Source organism: Tetrao urogallus (assembly GCF_951394365.1).
Source record: "Tetrao urogallus genome assembly, chromosome: 17".
NCBI lineage: Eukaryota > Metazoa > Chordata > Aves > Galliformes > Phasianidae > Tetrao > Tetrao urogallus.
The window spans coordinates 8,801,803-8,826,688 of record NC_136830.1 but is presented as its reverse complement, the minus strand read 5'-3'; the positions used below and the strand labels follow the sequence as shown (position 1 = coordinate 8,826,688).

Below are 24,886 nucleotides of genomic sequence, written 5' to 3'. Positions count from 1 at the left end.
CAAGTCCTAACTTTCACATGTGCTTCGTGGGAACTTGTTTAATGCCTTTACCAACAGAGACTCAACTCCCTTGCTTTGAGAAATGCATCCAGCATCTTTTTCTGATGAAGTGCTCCCTGCTTCTTCCTCACAGTGTTCGACAAGCATTACATAAACAGGAACTTTGATCGGACTGGGCAGATGTCAGTGGTCATCACCCCTGGCGTGGGTGTGTTTGAAGTCGATCGCCTCCTTATGATTCTGACCAAGCAGCGGATGATAGACAATGGTAAATAACCAGTCACTTCTGTGAAGGATAACAGATACCCTTGGGAAAGTTCTGCCCTTTTCTTGTGCTGAAATAGTACTTGCAACTCTTGTACTTTTTTTTTGAAAGAGGGGCCACAACTGGAGGGCTTGTGTCTGCACTGTTGAAATGATTTGGTTTTTAGAGAACTTGCAGGTATTGATTTGTTTCAATGATAGTGGAGCACTTCATCAGCCCACAGAGACCTTCCCCTTGCAGGATTATCCTTCATGATTTATGTTAGTCTAGAAGAAACACTTTTGATATTCCCACAGGTGGTTTTGTAGCCATACCGTGGGATTGCTCTCTACTACTTACAGTGCAATCATGTTTTTAAAATCTATTGTGAATACAAAGCATATGGTCTGTTCTGACAGCTGAACTCTGCTGTTATTTGTTTACAGGCATTGGCGTGGACTTGGTGTGCATGGGAGAGCAACCATTGCACGCTGTGCCGCTCTTTAAGGTAATGCATGCTGTTCCTCCCTTCTCTGTTCCTAGAAGGAGTGTTACTTTGTGACAGACACTACTGGTTGCTTTGCCTTGAATTCCTCTTACAGCTCCATAATCGCTGTGGACCTGGGGATTCCAGGCTGGGTGATGACTACAACATTCCACACTGGATAAACCATAGGTAGGTGAGCTCTTAAAGTTTTCCAGGAGATAATAGCCTTTGCAAAACATCTGAGCTATGCTTTCTTTTCTGTACATATGTTGATTTCTTTCTTCTGCCGTTGTTTATTTCTGTTGCTCTGCTTACGAAGCAGGGACAGTAATCTTGCAGAGCTAAGACTGTTGTTGCAGAACTCTGGTCATTAATTCAACATGTCAGATGTGATAGGCAATTTGAAGTGGAAGAAGTTTTGATCTTAAGCTCTCTTTCCAGCTGAGTTGTAGCCTTAAATTACGATTTAAGTAAGTCAGGAAGCTTAGAAAAATTACTGTCACTTCAACTAAATTGATTGCTAGGGAAAAATAAGTACCTCTCCAGTGAATAGTTACAGGTAAAGAGCATGTGAATAGCATGGATAAATACTAGAGCAATTACAGGAAACGCAGGCTCAGTTTTACATTGCTTTACCCCAAGGCATGGTAGGTTTTCTTTCTGCTTTCTTTTAAACATTGTGTCCTAAAGCTCTCTCTCTCTGTCCTAAAGCTCTGCTCTTTCTCTACCATTAGAGATCAGAACAAAAGCAGCTTCTACAGCCCCTGTTCTGCAGCAGAACTTTTTCCTTTTAATACTCCGTGTTATCTTCGTGCATTGTATGGCTGTCCTGACTAATAACCATTCAAGCATTGTGTATACGCAGTCTTTTCAAGTAGCTGGAAGGCACTCTGTCCTTTCCTTAGATGAAAGAGGTGTTTGATGGCAGGATTTAAAAGATTCAGGTGACAAGGAGCAGATCTTAAAGAATAATTACCCCAAATGGGAGGAGATCCTTAGTTTTCAAGCAGTTCGTGTGAGTCATTACTGTCATGTAAATTAGGGAAAGAATCATGTAAACTGTGCAGTACTCTATAGACAGTGAAAGCTGATATGGTTCTGTAGAAGGAGGAAATGAACTGGGGAATGCAGACTTTAATACATTAAGAGGAGGTCAAGACTGAGGTTATATGAAATTCTAAGGCTGGTCTTTAAGGACAAGAGTACTGTCTCTCTACTTAACCATCTGCAGTGTTTTTCAGATGTTGTCTTAAGCAAAGAAAGGTATACCCTTTTTTTCCCTCAAATAACTGGCTCAAATTCATAGATTGTCTGCTATGTGGTTGTGCAGCTATGTTCAGTTCCTAGAAGACAGCTGAACTATCCTGTCTTTCAGTTTCTACACGTCCAAAAGCCAGCTTCAGTGTAACAGCTTCACTCCGCGGATCAAACTGGCAGGAAGGAAAGTAGGTATCTGATTAGGTCAGAAATCATCTCACAGCCAAGCATCCAATCCTAGCAATGTTAATATTGGAACAGTAGTCACTACATTTCTCTGTTTAAAAGACATTGCAAACTAGTCTGTAAATGGGTGTTGTAGGGGTTGTGCATGAGGGACTAGTTTGTTGGGATCAGTCCGTCCTGATCTCTAAAATTAACTTAGGTGAGAAATGCTTTATACTTTATACAGTCTTTTATACTTCTGACGTGTTATGGCTGCTTCAGTGAGCTTGAATTTGATGCTTTATCACACTGGGGTATTTCCTTACAATATGCTGACTGTTGTTTTTCTCCTTATCTCTTCCTTCATAACTCCTTTGTTGGATCCTCCAGCCACTGATTGAGAAAACAAAAAATAGCCGAGATGCCTGTGAGTAATCCTCCTCTGGAATGATCTGTCACACTGACTCCCTAACTAACAAGCAGCTGTAGTAAGACTGTGACATTAGCAGCAAAGACATTTCTGATGAGATGCCAGAAGGGCCAATTATTGCAGAAGAACTTGAAAAGCACACAGTTGTTACCCAGGATGTTAATGTGGATCTCTGATTTGCGTTCTAGGCAAATAACTACAGTGGAGGGAGGCAGTAGGTCCTAGCTGCCTGTCACCTGACTACAGAAATAAGTGGGGTCAGGCTGGTGTGCTTGCACTGCCATTCATGAGAAGTGGACAGGACTCATTTGCTGGCTTGAGGTGCTGTCAGTGATATGGCCACAGAATTGCATTGGGAGAAGCCTGCATTCTGCTTAGTACCACCTAATTTCAGGAACATGTGTGTTCTGAAAGAGGAGTTGTCATTTCTTGCAAAGATGGTTTAAAATATGCACTTTCCTCTTGAAGTGATTTGAGGCATCTGTTTATACAAGAATTGGTTTATTGAGTATTTGATCTCTTGGATGTATGTGGGAAAGACGTTAGGGCCTCAGCAACTCACATTCAGAGGCACAGACATTGATAACTGAGCAAGCATCCCTTCCAGTCTTCTGCTCATCAGATTTTTGTATGCATTTTCTTTTGGAAGAGCTGCTTTTTAGTGGTGTGAGTTGGATGCTTCTGCCCTGCAGTTCTTAACATTCTTGGAAGAGGTTTCAGAACCATATGATTTTATTTCAGCATTAGGAGCTCCGAAAGATGCTGAGAATGCCCTGCCCATCCAGGTTGATTACGATGGCTATGATGCCCAGGTGTTCAGACTGCCAGGTCCATCCAGAGCTCAACGCTGCACCACTTTTAGGTAAGAGGACTGTGAGGGTACCAGTTTGAGAGCAGTGATGTTCTGGTGTATTTCTTGATGCATAATGTACTTGGAGAAATATGAGGAGAGCATGAGCTTACTGTATAATGCACTGAGTATTTAGTATCCAAATAACCAAACCAAAACATAGTGGTAGCTTCCTTTTAGTTGTCTTTTTTTTTTTGCACTTGGCTGTTGAATCTTTTACATGAGTTGAGCTTGTTCAAGCCCCTTTAAAATTCTGGAATGAATTCTCCCTTTTTTCTTACCACTGCACATAACTATTTCTTTTCAGCAGATCCGTGAGGGAGAGAGAAAGTCGTACCAGAAAGAGCTCTAGTTCCTATGATGTCTCATGCAGCCCTTCTCTGCAGAGCCGCACGCTGCCCCCAGAGGAGGTGAGGAGCCAGGCTTCTGATGACAGCTCACTGGGCAAGATCTCCAACATCCTGATGATCCCACGGCCTCACCTGCATCAGTATGAAGTCAGCAGCTCTTTGGGCTATACCAGCACCAGAGGTCAGCCTGAGGCAGATGGGAAAATACCTTAGGTGGTGAGGGGAAAGAGAAAATCAAAGCTCACGTTGGTCTGCCAGGTCAACATGGGGAAAATGTGTTCACACTGGCAGTCGTGCTACAGCTTTTATGTGTTCCAGCTGTGTCTGGGTTTGCATTCTCCCTTCATCCTTGTCCATTTCCATTGCATTTCTTTAATTGGCTTGTCCTAAATAGAAGTGTCCCGATACTGAGGTGTTCTTTTCCCCTGCCTATTGCCTTCCCTAATATTTGACTATTCTCCTGTGCCTGTCTGCAAATGTGGACATATACAAGTAAATTTTTATCATCCAGGTCACCTATAATCTGTGAAATGAGAGCTGACCTTAGTAATGAGCCCTGGGGGACCCTGCTTGTAACTTCTCTCTATGGGTAGTTAGTGTTGTTAAGAGTCACTTTCTGGGTCCTTCCTTTTGACAGAGTACTGCTGAGCTGTCTCAGTGTGTTAGCAGTGATGACAGTCTCCCTTTTTTTTTTTCCCTCCACTCTTCTAATTTAATGTTATTCTCAGACAGTATGTGATAGCTTCATAAGCCCACTGCTGGGTAAATTGCATTCCCCCTGCAATTGCTTGATCAGTAGAGTTCTGTCCCTGAAGGCTCTCCATACTTTTATTTTTCATTTCTTTCTGTCTGATACTCCGTATCATATTTGTCTTCCTATAGTAATAGGATTTACTGGTGTGGACCTGCTATCACATAAGGAACTTTGTCACGTTTACCTTTTCATGCATTCTCCCTGTTCTGTCAGTTAATATACACATAGATACTCTTGTATTTTTGTTACTCCTTTAGTCTGAAGGGTGGTGGTGTGGCTCAGCTGAGGACATGCCCTGCTTGGGGATGTAGAGTGTAGAACAGGACTGATGGGGAGGGAATGATCAGAGTAACTGGAATTGTTCACATGTTCTGGTAAGCAGTATACAGTGCTAAACGAGATCATCCCTTCTCTTGGAGTTTTCTGTTTGTTGAACAGAGCAAATGCTACTGAGTCATCTAGTTTGTTCCTCCTATTTCTAAATAACTGTATTTATGTTCTACCTTGAGGAGTAATGACTGGCTGCTAGCTTGCTGAGATCTTGTGTCCCAGTGTCTTCTGGAAATAATTTCATATTTAAGTGGCCAAATCTGAACGTTACAAAAAATGTATACATTACTCACTTGTGGCTTCTTTGGTGCTCATCTTGAGGTTTCTTGTATGTTCTTTCAGTCTTTTGCTTTGTTTCTTCAGGAATTCTCAAAGCTCTGAGTAATTTTGCATAGTTGGCTTTATTGGGTATAAAGTGACACTACACAGAAATGCTGTAATGGCAAGTGAAATGGTACTCTTTCTTGTTTGTTGCAACTTACAGACTAGATTGAAATTGATTTCAGCATCTCTCCCTGCTTGTTCCTCAGCTCTCCTCGTTCCCACTTACCCTGGGGGGTCTTTATATCCCATAGCAATTTGCTTTCTTTTACTTGGCTGATCCACGCTGACTTTAAGTTGTGCTTTCTAGATGTCCTTGACAACATGCTGGAGTCTCAGCAGCGTGACTCCAGTGCTCCAGGGAGGTTCCACGTTGGCAGTGCAGAATCCATGTTACACATTCGGCCTGGGGGATACACACCCCAGAGAGCACTGATCAATCCATTTGCTCCATCACGCATGCCCATGAAGCTTACCTCTAACAGGAGGCGCTGGATGCACACTTTTCCTGTGGGTAAGTCTGTATCATAGCACGTTACACAGCTAGGAATTGCTTTCTTCATCCAACAAGGGAACCAGTGTGAAATCTGGTGACTTGAAGTACTCTGCGGTGTAACAGAGGCTGTGCTGGGTGTATGGACTTGTTAAAGCAGAGGTGTTGGCACGAGAGGGGTATGAGTGAATGAAAACAAATGAGGAATCGAGGCAGATGAAGTGAACTAATGATCAAACTGTAACTGTAGGTCCATCAGGAGAAGCTATCCAGATTCATCACCAAACCCGACAGAATATGGCAGAAATGCAGGACAGTGGGCAGCAGGATTTGACACACTCCTCTGCTGAGCTGCTGGAGCTGGCTTATCACGAGGCAGCTGGCAGGTGAGGTCCTCAGGATGGGTCTGGGTACTCTTTGCAGTAACATCCTTTTTCATTAAAATTCTCTCTGTGTTATAGGCTGTCATCTGAAAGTTCAATAACGTGCTGCATCAAATGCAGCATGTACTTCTCTTGTGGCATTTCTGGAAATGGTTTACCTTCTCTAGCTTGGGGAAGGCAGTAGCTTATGACAGCTTGCAGTGCATGAGCAATACAAAGCATTATTCATGGATTCATTCAAATTTGGGTTATTAGAGATTGTGTTTAACTCTTGACTCTTTATGCCAGTAGCCAGAACAGAACATTTTTTAGGATAAGACATAGCTTTGCCTCCCAGTAACTGCTGAACCCTTCCAGACCCATCCATTCATTCCTGTATTCCCTTTGCTCGTAAGAAGTACAGCCATGATAAACATCAGGAGTGGATTGCAAATGAAAGTACCTGTGTTCTCAAAACAATTTTTTCTTAAAAACAAGCTTTGGTCAGGGCTGGGAATTTGTATTGACTGTTGGCTGTGAGAAGTGAGATCCCAGTGTCACAGGATATGGTATGATTGTGGGGAAGCTGATTTTACAGTGAGAGAAATCAGGTCCTTAGCTCGATGTAAGCCATTTATCAAGCTGCACAGTTATTCTCCAATTTCCAGATACTCTCTTACCTGGTTTTTGCCTGGTAATTCTTTTATTGAAGACGTTTTGTCTGTTTTTCACTCTATGCTTATTAAATATCGTTTACAAAAAAAAAAAGCATTTTGGTATCCTAGACAACTCAGAATTGCCAATACTAATTTCTTTTATCAATGATTTTACTATTTTTCCTGCTGTTATTTCCTCTTGCTTATAGAGGTTGGTGTTCCATATTGTTTCAGAATGAGCAGAGTGAGGAGCATGTGCTATCCTCTGCCTTCTGAATTTTCAGGGATGTTTTTCCCATGCTGCCTTTGAACAGTCCTGCAGGAGATTTCAGTCTGGTTTTCTTTCAAGCATTTTTCATTTCTTTCAAGGGAGGTTGTTATCCTGGCTTGTTTTGTGTGCTATCCTTTGGCATGCTCTCATTCCTCTGTGTGTTGCATAATTTTCATATTATATTGTCCTCACAGTCTTTGTGCCGTAATTCTACTGCAAATAAAAGATTATTGCCTCCTTATTACTTCATAATATTTTAAAATTTCTGATCTTAACACTCATGTCTCCTGCTGTCTTATTCTTGATGGTACTTTCTTTGAATCTTTTCGTGGTCTCTGTGGATGACACAAAGCAATTTCCTTAGTCTGGAATGCTGGCTTTCTGGGCCATGAAATCAGATTCAGTAAACAACTAAGTTTTATTTCTCTGGGGGAGATGTATGTGTATCTAGCTCTCTGTTGTTCAGTGAAGACAGTGCACTGTTACTGCTCAGTATTTTTTTGTGCCTGTTCCCATCTTGCAAACATCATTAGGAGGAGCATGGTTGTGAAAGCTCAGTTGGGATGGCAGGCTGGTTGCTCGTTATTTGTTATATTGCTTGTTAGTGAAAGTATGGAATGTCATGAGTGTGGCAAGTATTTGTGCTGAAATACAGGCTGCTTTGGTTTTCTCCAGGCACAGCACTTCTCGGCATCCAGGTGACGGTGCCTCCTTCCTGAGCTTCAGTGGCACAGAGGAGTATTCCAACGGTCTGGCTGGCAGCAATGGTGCAGGTAACACAGCAGTGGCAGAGCTTCGTGTTTGGGACGAGGCCCTTATTGACAGCAACAGTAGTGGAGCCAGGAAGCATGGGAAGTAGGTGAACCAGGCATTACAGATAAAAGAACCAACAACAGAAGAAACCATTTCCAACTCTGAGGAGATGCTTCTTTTTTGATGCGTCTCTACTTGTCTAGTTGTATATTATAAACTTCAGAAGGAAAAGCTGCTCCTTGTTGGCATACCATAAACTCTCAGGCAGTAGCTTAGTTCTGTAGTAGCAAAGCACTGATGTATGTACACAAAAAAAACCCTAAATATGCACTGGATTTGTTCAGAGCTCTTTTTCCGTGTGTGATTTCCTCTAGATATCATTATTTGCAGTAACAAATTTGAGCATTTCTATTCCATCAGCTTCTATGTTTAAAACTAATAAAGTTTGTCATATCAGGGTTTTGAGAGCATCTGTAAAGCTGCAGCCCTGTTGTGCATGGAAGATTCTGGAATTTATACTTTCTGGCATTTCTTCTTGTTCCTTAGCAAAGCACTTTCTCCAGATTTTAAGCGCTCAGAACACAGTGCTGCTCACACCAAATGTTACTCACACAGCCCAAAATATTTAATCACATTTTAAAGAGTAGACTCATGTCTGTGCTTTCAGTTGAAGATTAATGCTGTGTTTCTTACCTTACCCACAGACCTGCATTAGTAGAAATTGTTCTGGTTTGTTTGGCTTTTTAGTCCTGTAACTGGATTAATATGTCCCAGCACCATTTGGTTGTGTTGCCTGACTATAGCAGCCTATCTTCTGATTTTAGGCACGTTCTTTTCAGATAGGATACATAGAATTTTAAAATTATCTTTTGTCCTATAACTTTCAAGACTTAAAAATAAATAAATAAAAATCTTCAAATTGGTATTAAAAAAAAGTTCACCCTTTGAAATTGCTTTTGAGTGAAAACAGTTATGTATTTCCCCTATGGTCACTGCAGAGTTACGAGAGTGTTTTGTTAGCAGGCTTAGTTTTCATGTTTGTCTTGTTCATGTAGCTGCATTGAAAGCGACTTCCATTATTTCCTTCTTTGGGTTTCATTTGAATTCATGTCATTTTTGTCCTCTGCTTTTTCTGCACGACAGATAGCAAATTGCCAGAACAAAGTCTAAGCTGCATTTCAGCTGCTGGGTATAATTTGCTGTTAAACAATAAACATCCTTGAATTTTATAGAAAGCTTCCATGTCTGTAGGTTGGACGTAAATCATGTATGTGGTGGAGGCTGATCTGTGTCTGTCTTTATGAAAGTTATCATGGGTGCCTTCCCTGGCTGAACCCCCTCAGCCATCTGTAGCTGCTGTGGTGTGACTCAGTGATTTGACTTATGTTTCTCCCTTATGGTTTAAGTCATCTATGAAATGGAACGCTTATTTTTCTTATTTCCAAAAATATGATTTCTCAGTGAATCTGATCTCCTTTGCTGCCCACAGCATGTTTTGCTGCAATGTGTGCTTCACAGTAAAGAACTGCTGCATCTGTTTGCACTGACATTCAGTATGGTGTCTCTGTTATCCAGCAGATGGTAGATACAGTTCAGAGCAAATAAATCTTGTTGCAATTCCCTAGCTAGGTGGCAGATGGCATCAGTGGAGCTGATGAAAGATGAATGCCAGTTTGAGCCACCTCTACTGTTTTACCAGCATCATAATGGGAGCAGATAACCATCCTTTCTGTTAGTAAATGCTATTTAGAATAACGGGTATGATGTATCAATTTCCTGGATGCATCTAAGTCAGGTTTTTTAAATTGTTCCTTTAAATGCTTGTTGGCCTTTAAAACTGCCCATAATTAATACTTTGGGCTTATTTAGAGTCACTGAACACTTGATATTGGAATTTTATGTCTCGCTTTCTCCTCATTAGTTGCCTTGGTGTATCTCTTTTTTCGTTATTTCTCAGCAGAAGATTTCTCAGCAGATCTCAGATTCTGTGCAGAATCCTGAGCTCTTAAAGGGCATGGCATGGAATATTTTAAAAAGTAAAAATACGTATTTTTCTTTCTTGTAGGGATGAACCTCAAAACTCAGAGCAAGGATTCATCAGAAGATGCTGTCTCTAACTCTCCAGATCCAAGTAAGCAGGAGGAAGGTTTTGGAAAGAATTGAAATAGATGTGAAGGTTGGGAGGGAAATGAACAGAAGAATAAGGAGGTGGTAGGCAAGAAACTGGAGGAGCCTGCTTGCCTTTCGGCAGTAGTTTTTTGTGCTGCTGTGTCAGGTTCTCCCTATTCTGAGTGTCTCACTGACAGAAGTTCCATATCTCTGAATATATGAACTGTTTGTCGTCTTATGTCTGAAATTCCTTTCTCACCACATGCTATTGTATTGAAACCTGAAGTGACTGAACTCTTATGTGCTTCTCAGTATGACAGGCTCGCTTGGCACAGCCAAATGAAGCAGAAGTAGTGCAGTCAGCTTCTGAGTTTGGTGTCATTTAGTGAGAATTGTGTACCTCAGTCTAATACAGAAACAAGCACGAAAACATTTTCTTTATAACAGGTCTTTGTAATTTCCTTCTGCAGTGTTTTTCCTATTAACATTTTCGTAGTAAAATAATTTATAAGACCTCTGTGAGAAGAACTAGTAGTTGGCCCTGTGCCTTGCTACGTATTGCTCGAGGCAGGGGAAAAAGTAGTGCAGTAATGAACTGATGATATGGCTGATTTGGTCAGCTTTTGCTTTTCAGTGCCTAGTTTTAGATCTCTGTAATCTTGAATCTGCAACATAACTCCAGAAGGTGGTGTGGGAAAGGATTCTTTCCAAGTTAATATTTTTCTGGTCTTCCTCTGGGTCTGTCTTCTGTTTTTATAACTGTAGAAATACTCCCTTTTGTGCTGCTGTACTATTCCAAAATGAGGCTGGTCTGTCATTCTTTGTCTGCTCATCCCCAACTCATTCTGCAGTTATCTGGGATGCAAAGCTGGTCTGATTTTTCTTGCTCAGACTTGGAATGTTCTCCTATTTTATTAATAACTTGTAAATGCACCCAACTTGCTGTAATTTTGGCAGAGCAGTGACTGTTTTGGCTTTAGCTTTCAATCAATAGAAAATTAAATGCATTAACTTTGATTGCTGTTTGCATGATGGGATTGAATTAGCATGTGGCACTGCATTGTTTAACAAACTGTCTCTTTCTCTCCCTCCCTTCTTCCTCTCTTACTTTCCTTTCCCCTCCCCACTCCGTCCCCTTTTTGTTCCTGTTGTCTTGATGCCAACTCCACACTTCTCCTTCAACCTTAACGCTCCTCTTCACATACTTCCATCTCCTTCCACACCCAATTTTTCCATGGGTGACCATATATGCCCTGATTGTCTCCCCCCAATGATGCGACGAGGCAGTTCTGACACTGTCTGCTCCCCCCGTAGTGCCAGGCTTCTGTTGTACAGTTGGAGTGGACTGGAAATCTCTCACTACCCCGGCTTGTCTCCCTCTTACCACGGACTACTTCCCCGACCGCCAGAGCCTGCAGAATGACTACACTGAGGGCTGCTATGATCTGCTCCCAGAAGCTGACATGGACAGGTTTGGCCAGCACCTTTTCTGTCAAGTGTTTTGCAGTGAATCCGAGGTGCTTCAAACACAGTTGATGGGAGAGGAATGCTTTGCAGTTTATACAAGAGAAAAATGAGCTGCTGATATCACTAGCAGCAAAATACTTGGATTTTTTTCATTTCAGTGGTAATTTTGCACCTTTTCTGATGTTGCCATCTGACAGTATTATACTCTATGCTTTTTTAGGAATGGTTTGCTTACAAAGTTCTACTTCAAAAAATAACAAGAGCCCCCAAGAAGAAATATCCCTTTAGAGCAGGAGGGCAAAGTTCAAGAGAGGAAGTAGTTGTAGTAGCACAGCGTAGTGATGCTGAGTCTCTCATCATCCCAGCTGCTGACTGATGTTTTAACTGCCTTTAAATCTTTCTCTGCTCCTGAATTCCTGCTGTGGGGAAGGGTGGAGCATTGCCTGCTCACCTGCAGTCTGAGTTCTGCTGAACATGTACAGTCTGTACTGAGATTCTCTGGAAAGTGCTGTAAAAAATGATCTTTGTATTTATTGGAAGTTGTAAGCAAATCTTTTGGAGTCTTTTTCTGTTACTGGTTTAAAATGAGCTTTCACAGAAGCTGCTATTAAGTACTGCCAGGCAGCTCATCATCACCTGTTTACAACAGGGTGCATTTTCTCTCCACTTCCTGCAGGTTGCTTTCACAGGCAGAGTGCTTCACTTGCAGAGAGCTCAGTGTGGGAATAAGTCCTCAATTAGGAAACACAGAGCTAAGAATAGGTGTGTGGTCAGCTTCCTTATTCTGCTCTCCTTCTTAACCTTTGTGTTCAGGAGAGATGAGGAAGGAGTGCAGATGACAGCCCAGCAGGTGTTTGAGGAGTTTATTTGTCAGCGTCTCATGCAAGGCTATCAAATTATTGTGCAATCTAAACCACAGAAGCCAGCCACAACTGTGCCACCCCCGCTCAGCAGCAGTCCCCTTTACAGTCGAGGTGGGTGACTTTGGATTGAAAATGAAGTTTTTGTCTCTCTCTCCTTCTGCCAGTGCCAGTAACGTCCATGAATCAAGCAGAGATATTCCTTGAAACCACTGTCATTTTTTTTGTACATGTTTCAGTTTCCTTGTTGTTGGTTTGGGGTTGGTTTCTTTCTGTTATGTGAAAAAAAAGTTTGGTGGGGGAGAGCCTGATTTGGGGCAGCACAAACAACTCAGGAGCACTGTGAAGGAAAACCCACAGGATTTTTGGAATGCAGTAAGAAGCTGGCCTCATTTTCATGATGCTGAACCTAGATTTAATATGGCTTGAGTGTACTTTGGGTGAATGCATCTTAACCACAATTCACAGGGTTACTACAAGGCAGGCACATCTCTGTTAGATGACAGACTGAAACCTCCAAAATTTGTGTATCTGAAAGTTACAAAATTAATCTAGCAGTGTTTTTCCAGCTTTGTAATAGCTGTGAAAGTCCCAAGCAGAGAAGTGAAGTTTTATTATCCTGAAACCAGGTGTCAGCTAAACCTAGTTACATTACAGAGGACTGGGAGTGGGATGAGACAATCTCATATTCAGTGGAGAGAACCTGATTTACTGTTTGCCTTTAGACTTCTTTCTGAATATTCTCCAGGCAAGAGTGATACAGTGTCCATAGAGCAGGGGATACACAAGATGTAGTGGTTTTTCACTGATTTGTAATGTTGAGTTTAAGTGATTATTTCCAGAAATAAAGGACAGAGAGGAAGGGAAAGTGGAGCCCAGCTTTACAATTGTAGCCACCGGTTTCTCAGCACTTCATGTTGTTTGTTTTCTCCTTGTCCTGCCTAAAGAAAGTCTATTTTGATGATGTATGTGTTGCTAATATTATAACTGGACAAATGCCTTCACAAACTGCAAGAACAAAAAGCTCATTCTGCAGATGTCCCTGAAAAAGGTGGAAGATGTCTTTCAGTTTGTCTGAGTTCAGAAATCTGTCTCTGGAGTCTTTTTCTATAGGTCCAGTTTGTTTATAAAGTTTTGGATGTTGCAGGAAGCTAAAAGGACCTGTGCTTTGATTTTTACATCTAGGCCTTGTTTCAAGAAATCGACCTGAGGAAGAAGATCAGTACTGGCTGAGCATGGGCCGTACTTTCCACAAAGTGACATTAAAAGACAAAATAATTACTGTGACTCGATATCTGCCCAAGTGAGTATCTCTGTGGTTGAGCAGTTTATAATGTGCAGATGAATATGCTTCCCCAGCTGCCTATACTCAAAAGAATGTACTGTGAAGCTTCTGCCCCTTTAGAAGAAGGAGAAGCACTGCTGTTGATAATGCGAAGATTAAGGTTTGTGTTGTATTTTTTTAGGTATCCATATGAATCTGCTCAGATAAACTACACTTACAGCTTGTGCCCCTCTCATTCTGACTCTGAATTTGTCTCTTGCTGGGTAGAGTTTTCCCACGAGAGATTAGAAGAATACAAGTGGAATTACTTGGATCAGTATATCTGCTCTGCTGGCTCAGAGGATTTCAGGTGAGATCTCCTTTTCCATCCAGATTGTTCTGTGTCCTGATTTCCTTTTTTCCATTCTGACCTCAAATTTCTTCAAGTAAGTTCGACCTACAAATGCTCAGTACACCAGAGAGCAGCTGTCTGCTTTCTCAGTGCTGCAGACCTCTCTTACTGCTATAGGAATCTTACTCAGTGCTTCTGTTGCATTTTCTGGTCTTTACTACCAAGGTTTTGTATCAAAACTCAGCACAAACTTTTACTTCTCTGCCACAGATGCAAAGAAGTATGGGGGCTTTCTGTATCTGCATCTGCAGATGCTTTTCTTGGCTTCTTACTCATTTCTGGATCTGACTCAAAACTCCCATTCAGCTCTGTATCTGTTGGATTCTTGCTCAAATTGTAGACATAGCTTTACTGTATTCCTACTTATAAACTATGTGGAATGGAGCTTCTCATTAGTGGTGTGGGATATCTTCACTAGTGTCAACAGCTTTTTTGATACCTTCTCTCAACAAGACCAGTGTTTCTGTATCCTTGTTTCTTTTCAGGTGTCAGCCAAAGCACTTGCTGCTGTGAAGTGTACCACAGACATTCCTTTTTTTAGTTTATTTTTTGGGGGCAAAAGACTTTGTAGCCTTCCCTTTTATAGATCAGAAAATACTTCCCTGTGATACAATTCATTCTGAGGATGGCCTTGATTTTTCTTCTCATTCACAGTCTTCTTAGTGTGCTGGAATACTTCCCAGTGGCATTCGTTTTGCTGACCACTTCAATGCTTGTCTGCCTTCTGTCACACACACATAACAGAATGAGATGCTTACTCTATTGAAATTGACAGCTGATAGATTTACTTACTGTAGAATCCTTCACAGGCAGCTCTGCTGAACTTTCATGTCTTCCACCTTTCTTCCTGCAGCCTTATTGAATCACTGAAATTTTGGAGGACTCGCTTTCTCCTTCTGCCTGCCTGCATCAGTGCCACAAAGCGTATTATGGAGGGAGAAGTGCACTGTGATGTGTATGGAGACAAGCCCCGTTCTGATGAGGAGGAGTGGCAGCTCCTCGATGGCTTCATTCGCTTTGTGGAAGGTTTGAACCGCATTCGTCGCCGCCATCGATCCGATCGAATGATTCGGGTGAGAAGATGCAGGCTTACCTAGTAGTTCTTTCCCTAACTTTGGGTTTCTCTGCATAGTCTAATGAAGCATTAGCAGAAATAGCTGAGACAATCCAAACACTTGAATGAGCCTGTATCTGGACATACAGCACAGTGCCATGCCGGATGACATATTTCAGATGTCAAACAGTGTGGTCTTATTAGCACCTCGCTGCTACTCAACTGATTAAACTAATTAAGTTCCCCTGGAAGGGGTGCCACGTACTGCTGTGGCTGGAAACAGAATTGGAACTGTCAGCTCACTCGGTGAGAAGCCAAGCTCTTCTGCACAGATACCTTGGCTGTAGCCAGCTGCTCTGCCCATGCCATAAGCCTGGTGTCACCTATTTGCAATGTACATTGCTTTGTGCTGTGGTTGTGGTTAACCTGGACACACTGCAGCTTGTGATGCAGATCATTGGTGAAAAGAGAGCTGTGAAAGTGTGAGGCTGCAGACTTCTCTTATCTGGTTGGCTGTGTGCTACAGACTTAGAAAAAAGATTGAGAAAAAGAGAACCGTATAGATGAATACCTGGTAAACAGTGGTTTTAAAAAGAACCATGAGAAACTGGTTAGTGCGTATTAAGTTCTCTTTGAATTCACATGCTGAATGGAGTGGTTTATTTTGGAGCAAAGCCACCTTGTTACCAGGAGATATATGTTTTATTTTGTCAACAGCATCCTTTCAAAAACATCAGACCAGTCCATTTCTCATTTACTTGTAGTTTAGCTCCATTTTTAAAGTTTGATTAGTAAAGCCCTGCTGTCATGAGATGCTGTGTTCTTGCTTACTAGTTAATCCTGGCTTGTTCAGGTCTGTGCTTTCATTTTTCCTCTGTTAGAAAGGGTCTGCCATGAAAGGCTTGCAGATTGCTGGTCCGCTCCCCACCCACTCTCTGGAGCAGCCTGGGCCTCCCATTGGGAAGAAAGGAACCTCAGCACTCTCAGCTCTGCTGGAGATGGAAGCCAATCAGAAGTGAGTTTCTACAGTTAGGGTGTGTGGAAAAACGTAGGCTATCTTTCATGCATATCTTCCACCTGGACTGACTAAGGCAGGCAGGGGAACTTTGTTTTGAAAAAGGGAGTGGTGTGGGATCTTGCTTCTCCACTAACCTTGTGGCAGAGCTCAGAGTGTACTGGGCTTTTCCTGGAACTTCTTTCTATTATGTTTCTGTAGTACTTCTAGAATGAAAAGACTGAAAAGGAGCAAGGAGACTCTAGAAGTGCAATCCATCACATACCAGATGTGTCATCATTTCTGATTTGCCAGTACAGTTGTTCCAGTTAAGCTCATATGGATACAGAAGTGTACACATCTGTAGGGTAGGCTCAATACAAATGTTGGGTAATGAATGTAGCCTAAAGAAAATATCTTGTTTGTACTGTTGATGTTTATTGAAATGCCTCTGAAACTTCTGAGGGTTTTTTTTTTTTTTTTTGGTACTCATCTAGAATGGTTTGAAGAAACTCAGAATGCTAATACCAGATATGCTGAAAACAATTTATAACACTTCTGCTGTCAGAAATAAGAGATGTTTATAGTTGTAATGGTAAGAAATTTGAGTAGGTTCAAGGAACTATTTCGTTTGTGTGGGGTAAAAAATCTGAAGTACTTAAAAAGAAATATTGGATTGGTTCTGTGCTTCAGAGCGTGGAGAAGCAAATGTCTGAGAATACTGTAGCTCCCTTCCCCAGCGCTTCTCTTCAGGCAGAACTGGCAGTATTTGATCAAACTCTGAATTCCTGCCTTTGTTTTAGGAGTCTGGGGGAGCAGCAGGCAGCAATGCTCTCTGGGAAGAGCTCTGGGCAGCCTTCAGAGAGTGGGAGCATTGCTATCACACCCACCTACATGGACAGCCCTCGTAAGGTAAAGCATTTTTGGTCCTTTTTTATGCCTACTATTTATTATTTGAGAAATTCTTAAGTAAAGAGGATTATTATTCTAAGAACACGACTACCTCATGCCATGTTTAACTCTGTAATTCAGCTAGTGGTCCTGTGCCCAGGATGTGTGTGAGGGCATAAAGAAGAGTTTGCAGCACAACTGTGCTTTAATGACTGCGCACTGATGAAATCTCTGGGGTGCTTATCTCAGCATTTGCTAAACTCTCTTGTGCTAATTTACATGGTGGCAATTGTTAATTAGCCCATTTCCTTTCCTGGCAGCACGCTTCATTTCAGTCAGAGTTTCATTTTAGGTTAAACAGTACAGTGAAGTCCTACACCTACGTGGTGACTGTCTCACAGAGCAGAATTAAACCATGTGTGAAGCTTCAGTGGAATCTTAATAGCTGGAACTCCAGTTGCTTACTTCTGTTTGAGGAAGGTGTGTTCCTGGATCATGAGTTTGATGTCTTTCCTGCACTAACTATACTCCAGGATGGAGAAGACTGTCATCTTGCTTTCTTCAGGCCCTTAAGGAGCTATACTATTCCTCAGCCTTCCTGTGAACTGTGCTGCGAGTGCCTTCCCTTTTTAAATATGGAAATGATGAATGTTTCTTTTTACCACTGAACCTGGTGAAAATTTCATGTAAGGCACAGAAAGATGTGAGTGGAGTTGTTCTGCATTATCCTGGACTCCATCAGAAGAAGGGTGGCCAGCAGGGGCAGGGAGGTGATTGTCCCCCTCTACTCTGTTCTTGTAAGGCCCCTTACGAGAACTGCTCTTACAAGGCCCCTCTTGTAAGTTGGACTCTGCAAATTGATGGGTTATGCTTGTCAGAAGGGTTCCACTGGACAGGTATCCTTATCTGGCAACTTTGCAGGCACTTGGAAACATCAACAAGTGTGTGTTGTGCGTGTCCAGGACACACAGACCTGTTAGGGCTCAACAGCACAGGTACGTCTGTTTGCTGCCCACAGACTTACAGCCCAAGTACTGACAAATTGTCACAGCTGTGTGCTCTGTCAGCAGCCACAGGAGCAAATCCTTTCCTGAGATACTGCTAGCACTGGAATTGTTCCAGATCAAAACTGAGCCTTGGCTCCACTTCTTCTCTGTTTCAGAGTAGAACTGACAGGTCACTTCAGCCAGTTACTATACAATACATAATTATTTAATGCAGTAATTGGTCTGCTGCAGAATCTCTTTGCTGACTCTTTGCCCTAATGGATATACATTGCCTGGCATTATCTCTGTGCTATGTAAATTGCCAGCCATGTAACCCTGGTATTGATTCTTTCCATGAAATGTTTCATTTGCATGTAAGCATCCTCTTAGCTGCAAGGTAGACAAAATATTTTACCTAGGGAACAGGATAAAGAATTGCAAATAGAGAATGAAAACGCAGTTGAGTTCCACTGCATTGTCTTTTATGATAAGAAATCTTGACATGTCTTTGAATAGCAGCAAAAGATACATTCATCTGGGGCTGGTTAGTAGGCAGGGAGCTTAGCATAGGCAGTGCCTGTTTTGATTTTGCATGAAGCGTTAAATACAGTGTTTGGAAGATCTTTTGATGGATTTTTCTTCCTTTTTCTTTACATCGTGCCAGACCTGCATTTGACAGGAGCAGTATGCTTTCTGAAAAGAGCTGCTTTGCCTCTCCCTCTGTATTGTTTGAATGACTGGGACCAGAAAAAAGCTGGCCTACTGTGTATGTGTGTCATTACACGTGGTTCTGCAATTTCCTGTATCACTGTTTAACTTTGCATTTGGGATGAAAATCCTCTTACTCTAGAGTTCAAGTCTTTCTCTTATAAAAGTGTGGAGGAAAGGCCACAGTTTTGAATTGGCTTCTGGTCAGTGTATTTTTCACAACTTTGGAAAAGCATCTGTGCTGAGGAAGAGCAATATCTTGGTACAGAGAGAGAAAGCAAGGGTACGTGTGTAACTCCTGATTCTCTGCATTCTGCTGCACCTGACGTTCTGGATCTGTTTGGGATTTACATTCTCCTCTTACTTTCTCTCTGTGGTCATTTTTGTATTTCCACAACTTTGTATTTGCTTCATCTCCTTGTTCCTGGTGCCATTAATGGGCCTACTTCCTCTGATGCCTTCAGGATGGGGCCTTCTTTATGGATTTTGTTCGCAGCCCTCGCTCAGCTTCAACTTTCTTCTCACAGGTTAGTTTTGAATGGGGTCTTGTCATCTCTGGCTTTCGGATTGAGGCAATGGAGAGCATTGGTTGTCTTGAGCTTGCAACTTGGCTAGTTTCCAGATCTGCTTGCTGAGAGATGCACAGTGTTAAAAGGACAGAGTGACCAGTGGTGGAGGACGTGACTCTTCTACCGTTCAATATTTTGGTGTGCCTTGGATATTCGTGTGCCTTGCATTACTGTCCTTTGCATTACTGTCTTGTCAACTACTGAAGCTTCTCTTTCTGTGCTTCACCAAGTACTGCTTTTCCAACTTCCCTTGCTAAGTGAAATGACAACAGCTTACTTACCCCATTCTCATCTGTGTTCCTCGTGTGGTCTTTGACTGTGAGAGATCCAAATCAAACTGTGTCCTCGAGTTCTTAAAAAAACTGAGGGCAGAAAATACTGTTTTCATCTTGATTTAAGAGCCACTGTGATAGAAGCTGTTTGTACACCTAACAGCAGTTAAGAGTTAGCAATAATACAGTATAACAGTAGAAAATACTGCTGGTTTAAGTGAGCTCTGAGTAGGGAGAGTGGTTTTAGCTGAGTGTGGGGACTGTAGATTCCATGTCAGCATTTGCCATTTCTGACTGCTCAAAGAGGGACACCTGCCATTGCAGCATGAGAGATCCTTGGGATGGAAGAAATGGAAAACAATATGAAGAATTCTGGTCTCACTGTCAGACCTCTAACTCAAACTACCAGCTTTGTGATTTTTTTTTTTTAGCTGTGTTTGTGCTGTGGATTCATCATGGCAGATCAGCCCTCATATTTACACTAACTTGAGTTGCTTAGTTACTCTGCTGTTCGTATTCCTCTCCCCCACCTTTCTAGCTTTATATAATGTCTTTCCTGAGCCATACGTGTTAAAGACAGATGGCAGTTACAGCCTGTACTTTGCTGAATCTTTCATGTTCTTTCTGAAAAGATTTTATGTTAATTTTTGAACTATTCAGTCTACCGTGGAATAGTGCAAATGTTCCTGCAGGGGGAAAATGTTCTTGTTGTCTCAGTGACACAGGTGTGGGTGGGTGCCAGCCAGCCTCCCAGTATTGCCTTAAGGAAGAAAGGAAGATGAACTGATTCCGTGCATTATGAAACTTGAATTCTGTGTAGTACATCTGCATATTTTTGTCTGAGAGTTGAAAATGTTTTCTCTAACTGCTTACTACTTTCTCATAGTGACTAAATTTCCTGTTCTGTCCATTGCATGTTTATAATCACACTCAAACTGAAAACGTCAGGTTGGGACTGGGATTATTAATTTGTCAGTGGTTCTTTCAACACAGTTGTCAATCCTCGTCTTTACCAGGGTCACTGTGGAATGCCAGCATAGGTAAATTTATGTTTGTCAACAGCTCTGTGGTGGTAACAAAAGAAAGACTGCGTTTATGCTTTCACTGTATGCCTGTTCTAGCTTTATAGTACTGCTTGTCATTAACAAACTTAAGCTGAGATGGAAAATCGGGAGGGCAGGGGAAGAAAGGAAACGGAGGAAAGATTACATTGTAAATCTTATAAATGTGTCTTTACTCCGTGCAGGTCTCTATAGATCAATCAGTTCCTGGAACCTCAGATGCCAATACATTGATAAACACAGGGCAGTCAGCCGAGAGGGGCAGCACTCAGAGCTTGGGAAGTTCCCAGAGCACAACAGACCAAGGATATGTAACAGCTGGTGCTGCAGAGGGCAGGTAAGAGGAGCACAGTAGTGCTGCACAGTGGATCTGCACAGTAGATTCCTCCTTCAGGTGTTGTGGAATAGGCACTTAAACAGGAACCTGAGAACAAGATGTGCTGTGTCTGTCAGCACTAGAAGGCATTTGTCACGAGACTCTTCCATGTGCAGAAAGAGCAGTAGTGAAAAATAAGCCTTGCAACCCAGTTTTCCAGAATTAAATGAACCAAGGTCTCATTGCTCCACCTCCAAAAAGAGCTTCGTTCTTCTAGAAATGAGGGCATTCTGTGACTGAAATCTGTTAGCAGAAGGCCAGGCTTTAAACTGACATCACTGACATCTGCCTTCTGTCTGTTCAACAAAGGGAGCCCTGCAGGCCTTATTGGGTGGAGTAGGTTGTAGAAATCCAAGAGGATCCGACCTGGAGGAAAGACACCAGGGAGGAAGCAACTTCAAAAATAAACTGTATCAGCACCTGCTTCCTGTAGTTGTATATTAAAGTTAAAAAAAAAAAAAAAAAAAGATAAAGCTAGTTTTAGAGTATTTGCTGTCCTATGTCTTCATCCCACGTGTGTGAATTGGGTCTCTGTAGCAATAACCTGACAGCCTCAGGGGGAGAAAGGGAGAAAGGAGTGTAATGCCTCTAGTTGTCCATGTTAGAAGGAAAAAGGAAATAAATGTAACTAAGTCTTGTTCAGAGGAGAAATCAGTATTTTTCTGAAGTGCTCATATTGGAGCAAATCTGGCGAGCTGCCCTGCTTTTTGAACATAGGTCTGTTTGCTTTGCAGCTCTCAGCAGTGCTCAGTAAGCTCTCTGACTTCGTCCTCCACCTTGATGGAGATTCTCGAAGCCATGAAACATCCTACGTAAGTGTTTAATCCAAATATGCTTAACATCTGTCTCCAAGTTTTGTAAGTGGATGTGGGGCATGGTCTCACTTACAGGAGAACTCCTGTAATGTGAATGAGAAATGTGAAAGAGTTTCTCCAACTTTTCTTGCTTTCAGTTCCAATCTCTCCAGCAATGATCTTTAAACATTGAGGTACCAGCACTGCAGTACAGACTTCAGTTACTAGAGTTCTGGTCCTGCCAAAGTGAGAATTCTCAGTGAGAGTAACACTGAAGTGCTGTCAATGTCATCTTTATCTTATCACCCAAAACTAACAAACAAAAATTCCACTTTGGGGACACTGTGCACCTACTGTCTTCTATCTTTAGCTCCTCTTTTTTTTTTTTTTCCACCCAACAGTGATTTTTGTCTTACTAATTAAACAGAATTGTTGAGCAGGCTGTGCTAACGTGTTTGACTTGCTGTGTTTCAGCACAGGGATCCAGCTGCTCTCTGAGCAGAAGGGCCTCTCTCCTTCCTGTTTCATCAGTGCAGAAGTTGTGCATTGGTTGGTGAATAACGTGGAAGGTGTGCAAACCCAAGCCATGGCGATTGACATAATGCAGGTAAGGGAACTGCCTCAGGGAGCAGAGAGGGCCAGAAACACCCCACTCTTTGAAGACAGTAGAATAGTGGAGGAAAGCATTGCGCTAATTCCTGTTTCTTATTAAAATCCTACTCTTGATAGATACTGAAAAATGTGTTCAACAGAACACGAGGTCACGAAGTCACTACTGAAAGTAACTTTTACCAACATTTTCTGCACTTCTGAGATGATAGATGCTAGTTGGTGATGGAAATCACAGTAAATATGCATTCCCTAGTGCTGCTTGATTTATATCTTAGCAAAGAATCGTTTTCTCTTGAAAAGTTTGAATTTTTAGGATTCCATATCACAAAACAGCAGTGTGGTCTTCAGTAGTAATGTATATATGTTATTGTAGCACTCATACACGTAGTGATAGTTCTGCATAAAACTCCAGTTAGCTACAAGTTACCATGAACTCTCCATTGTGTTGGAACCACAAAGCACCACAGTGTGGTGTTTTTGTGTCTTGTAGTAATTAGTTTGGTTAATTAAGTTGTTTGTATATCGATCATATACGATCAGCAAATGTCCTCTGTCTTAGGAGTGCTGAAGCACATGCTGGTTGTGTTCATGAATCTGTCTTCCATATTGAGCTGTGTCTGGGCAGTGGCTGGAAATGTTTTGGAGCTCATTGCTCTACTGAGATCCCATATCAATTAATGGAGAACCTAGAATGTTTCTGAACTCTCCCTGTGAATCCATCTGTAAATCCAGAGCATGGTAAGGGAGGAAGGCAGACAACTATGGAAAGGTCAAATGCAGTTTCTCCAGAAGATGAGGACTGGGCACCTTTGCTGAATATCAAGAGATAACATTGCTGGTATTCTCCATAGGCACACATCTGAACAAAAAGATGTCAGGGAGAAAACTGATTTCCAACTGTTCCTTAATAATCTTTTGTGTAGCTAAAAGAATGACTTCTTTTCCATTGTGTTGTTTTGTTCTTTTTTTTTGTTGTTCAGAAAATGCTAGAAGAGCAGCTGATTGTCCATGCATCTGGAGAAGCTTTACGAACCTTTATTTATGGCTTTTATTTTTACAAGATCGTTGTGGACAAAGAACCTGACCGAGGTCAGAATTGTTACGAGGCATTCCTCATTATTCCTTTGTGTAATTGCTAGCTGTACTTGATTCTTGATGGGTGTTGCAGCAGAAATTCACTTTGGGAGCAACCAAAAGCATTGCTCTAAAGAGAATTGAGGAAATGCAGACTTTGGGAATATTATTTAAAAAGAAAAAAAAAATGCAGACAACATAGCCTAATATTTTTGTTTTCCTTACCCATTTTTAGAAAGATCTTCTCTTTCTTGATCCCGAGCACTTGTTTCTAATGGTCTTCTGTCCCTCCCCTTGCCTTTTATTCAGTGGGCATGCAGCAGCCTGCCATGTGGCACACAGCTGCCATGGATGACTTCTCTGCCTTCCAGAGGAAATGGTTTGAGGTGGCCTTTGTGGCAGAAGAGCTCCTGCACTCGGAAATCCCCGCGTTTTTCCTGCCCTGGCTGCCCAGCCGCCCAGCCTCCTATGCAAGTAGGCACAGTTCCTTTAGCCGCAGTTTCGGAGGACGGAGCCAGGCAGCTGCATTATTAGGTAGATGCACAGCACAGGTGACAGCTGGGGAAGTTCACGGGGATAGTTTGAAGGGGGAAGAGCAGCCAGCCAAGGGTATGATCTCACGTGGACCAGCAATAAAGCTGCAGATTTCATGCTGGCCTTCCATGTGTCTTGCAGGTAAACTCGAATGTCCAAGGTGTGTTTCACTGGCTGGGCAGGGCAATTTTTGCTTCTGAGTACTGGAATTTATTTTGAAACAATGGTGAAAGAGTTGTGTGTTACTGAACTGCCATGGCATCCTCTAGAACTCACGAAGGAGAACACTAACCTGCCTTCTTGTGGATCCAGAGGAACTCTTTTCAATCTGTTGTGAAACAGCCAAGCAGGCAAACTGCCTGAAATGACATGCTGAGTTGCTTCTCGATGGCGAGAGTCCCAGTCTGATCCAGATGTGCTAGAGAAGCTGTCTGTGATTATGTGCTCCAGGCTTCTTGGCTAATCTGAATCATTGATGGAGAGACTCCCTATATTAAAGCCTGGGAGGCCCAGCTACAAATTGTCTCTGCAGCGTAGAAGCAGCAGGGATTGCATATCAAAGATAATAGTGTTCCTGAATGAGAAACCATTATGATATCTGAAATTTTGTACTGTGTGAACTATAATGCTGCCACTAACAGCCCGTGAAACATACTGGTTGCATGCTTGACTTTGTTGCTTTGTCATCTCTTTATTTCCAGGCCAGCCTGACTCACTTGCTTTTGTTCCCCTTTCCCTGTTTAAAATTACCAGAGAAATAATTGCTATGGAATTGTAGTTTCAGATTTATTAGATACACCTTTTAAAAGCCCATCTCGATTAGGGATAAAAACTTCTGTTGTTCTCCTGTTTTGTACAGTTGACCTTCTGAAGAGAAGCTTCTTACTGCTTGTGCAGTATCTCCTAAATCTGGAATTACAGTCATCTTTGTGTATTTCTGAAAGCCTTGTTGGAAGAGGAACAGCATCAGAAGTGGGAAAGTGTTAAGGATGCAAGTCTGAACTAATGGTTAATTCCCTGAAGCCAACATATGTTGGATATTTTTCCTTGTCACACGATAAATCTGCTGCCTTGGCCAGTATCCAACCTCATTAGCTCAAGGATTTGCCAGAGCCAAAGCCTGAAC

The 24,886-nt window shown here is 42.0% G+C and overlaps 1 protein-coding gene across 1 annotated transcript in view; it reads left to right on the top strand.

The window, feature by feature from the left end:
* DEPDC5 (DEP domain containing 5, GATOR1 subcomplex subunit) overlaps nt 1–24,886 on the top strand; it is a gene marked incomplete at both ends in the record, with an annotated part of 40,883 nt that overhangs the window by 8,722 nt on the left and 7,275 nt on the right. The window contains 24 exons of the mRNA XM_079544006.1: nt 134–268; nt 691–752; nt 847–920; nt 2,107–2,176; nt 2,544–2,580; nt 3,325–3,445; nt 3,741–3,964; nt 5,499–5,702; nt 5,932–6,067; nt 7,646–7,743; nt 9,789–9,854; nt 11,120–11,303; nt 12,113–12,273; nt 13,345–13,462; nt 13,626–13,793; nt 14,689–14,908; nt 15,771–15,904; nt 16,687–16,795; nt 18,933–18,995; nt 20,556–20,707; nt 21,481–21,558; nt 22,015–22,147; nt 23,133–23,241; nt 23,536–23,760. Of these exons, the coding sequence (XP_079400132.1) occupies nt 134–268; nt 691–752; nt 847–920; nt 2,107–2,176; nt 2,544–2,580; nt 3,325–3,445; nt 3,741–3,964; nt 5,499–5,702; nt 5,932–6,067; nt 7,646–7,743; nt 9,789–9,854; nt 11,120–11,303; nt 12,113–12,273; nt 13,345–13,462; nt 13,626–13,793; nt 14,689–14,908; nt 15,771–15,904; nt 16,687–16,795; nt 18,933–18,995; nt 20,556–20,707; nt 21,481–21,558; nt 22,015–22,147; nt 23,133–23,241; nt 23,536–23,760 (3,081 nt within the window). The remainder of the gene's footprint in view (nt 1–133; nt 269–690; nt 753–846; nt 921–2,106; nt 2,177–2,543; nt 2,581–3,324; nt 3,446–3,740; nt 3,965–5,498; nt 5,703–5,931; nt 6,068–7,645; nt 7,744–9,788; nt 9,855–11,119; nt 11,304–12,112; nt 12,274–13,344; nt 13,463–13,625; nt 13,794–14,688; nt 14,909–15,770; nt 15,905–16,686; nt 16,796–18,932; nt 18,996–20,555; nt 20,708–21,480; nt 21,559–22,014; nt 22,148–23,132; nt 23,242–23,535; nt 23,761–24,886) is intronic.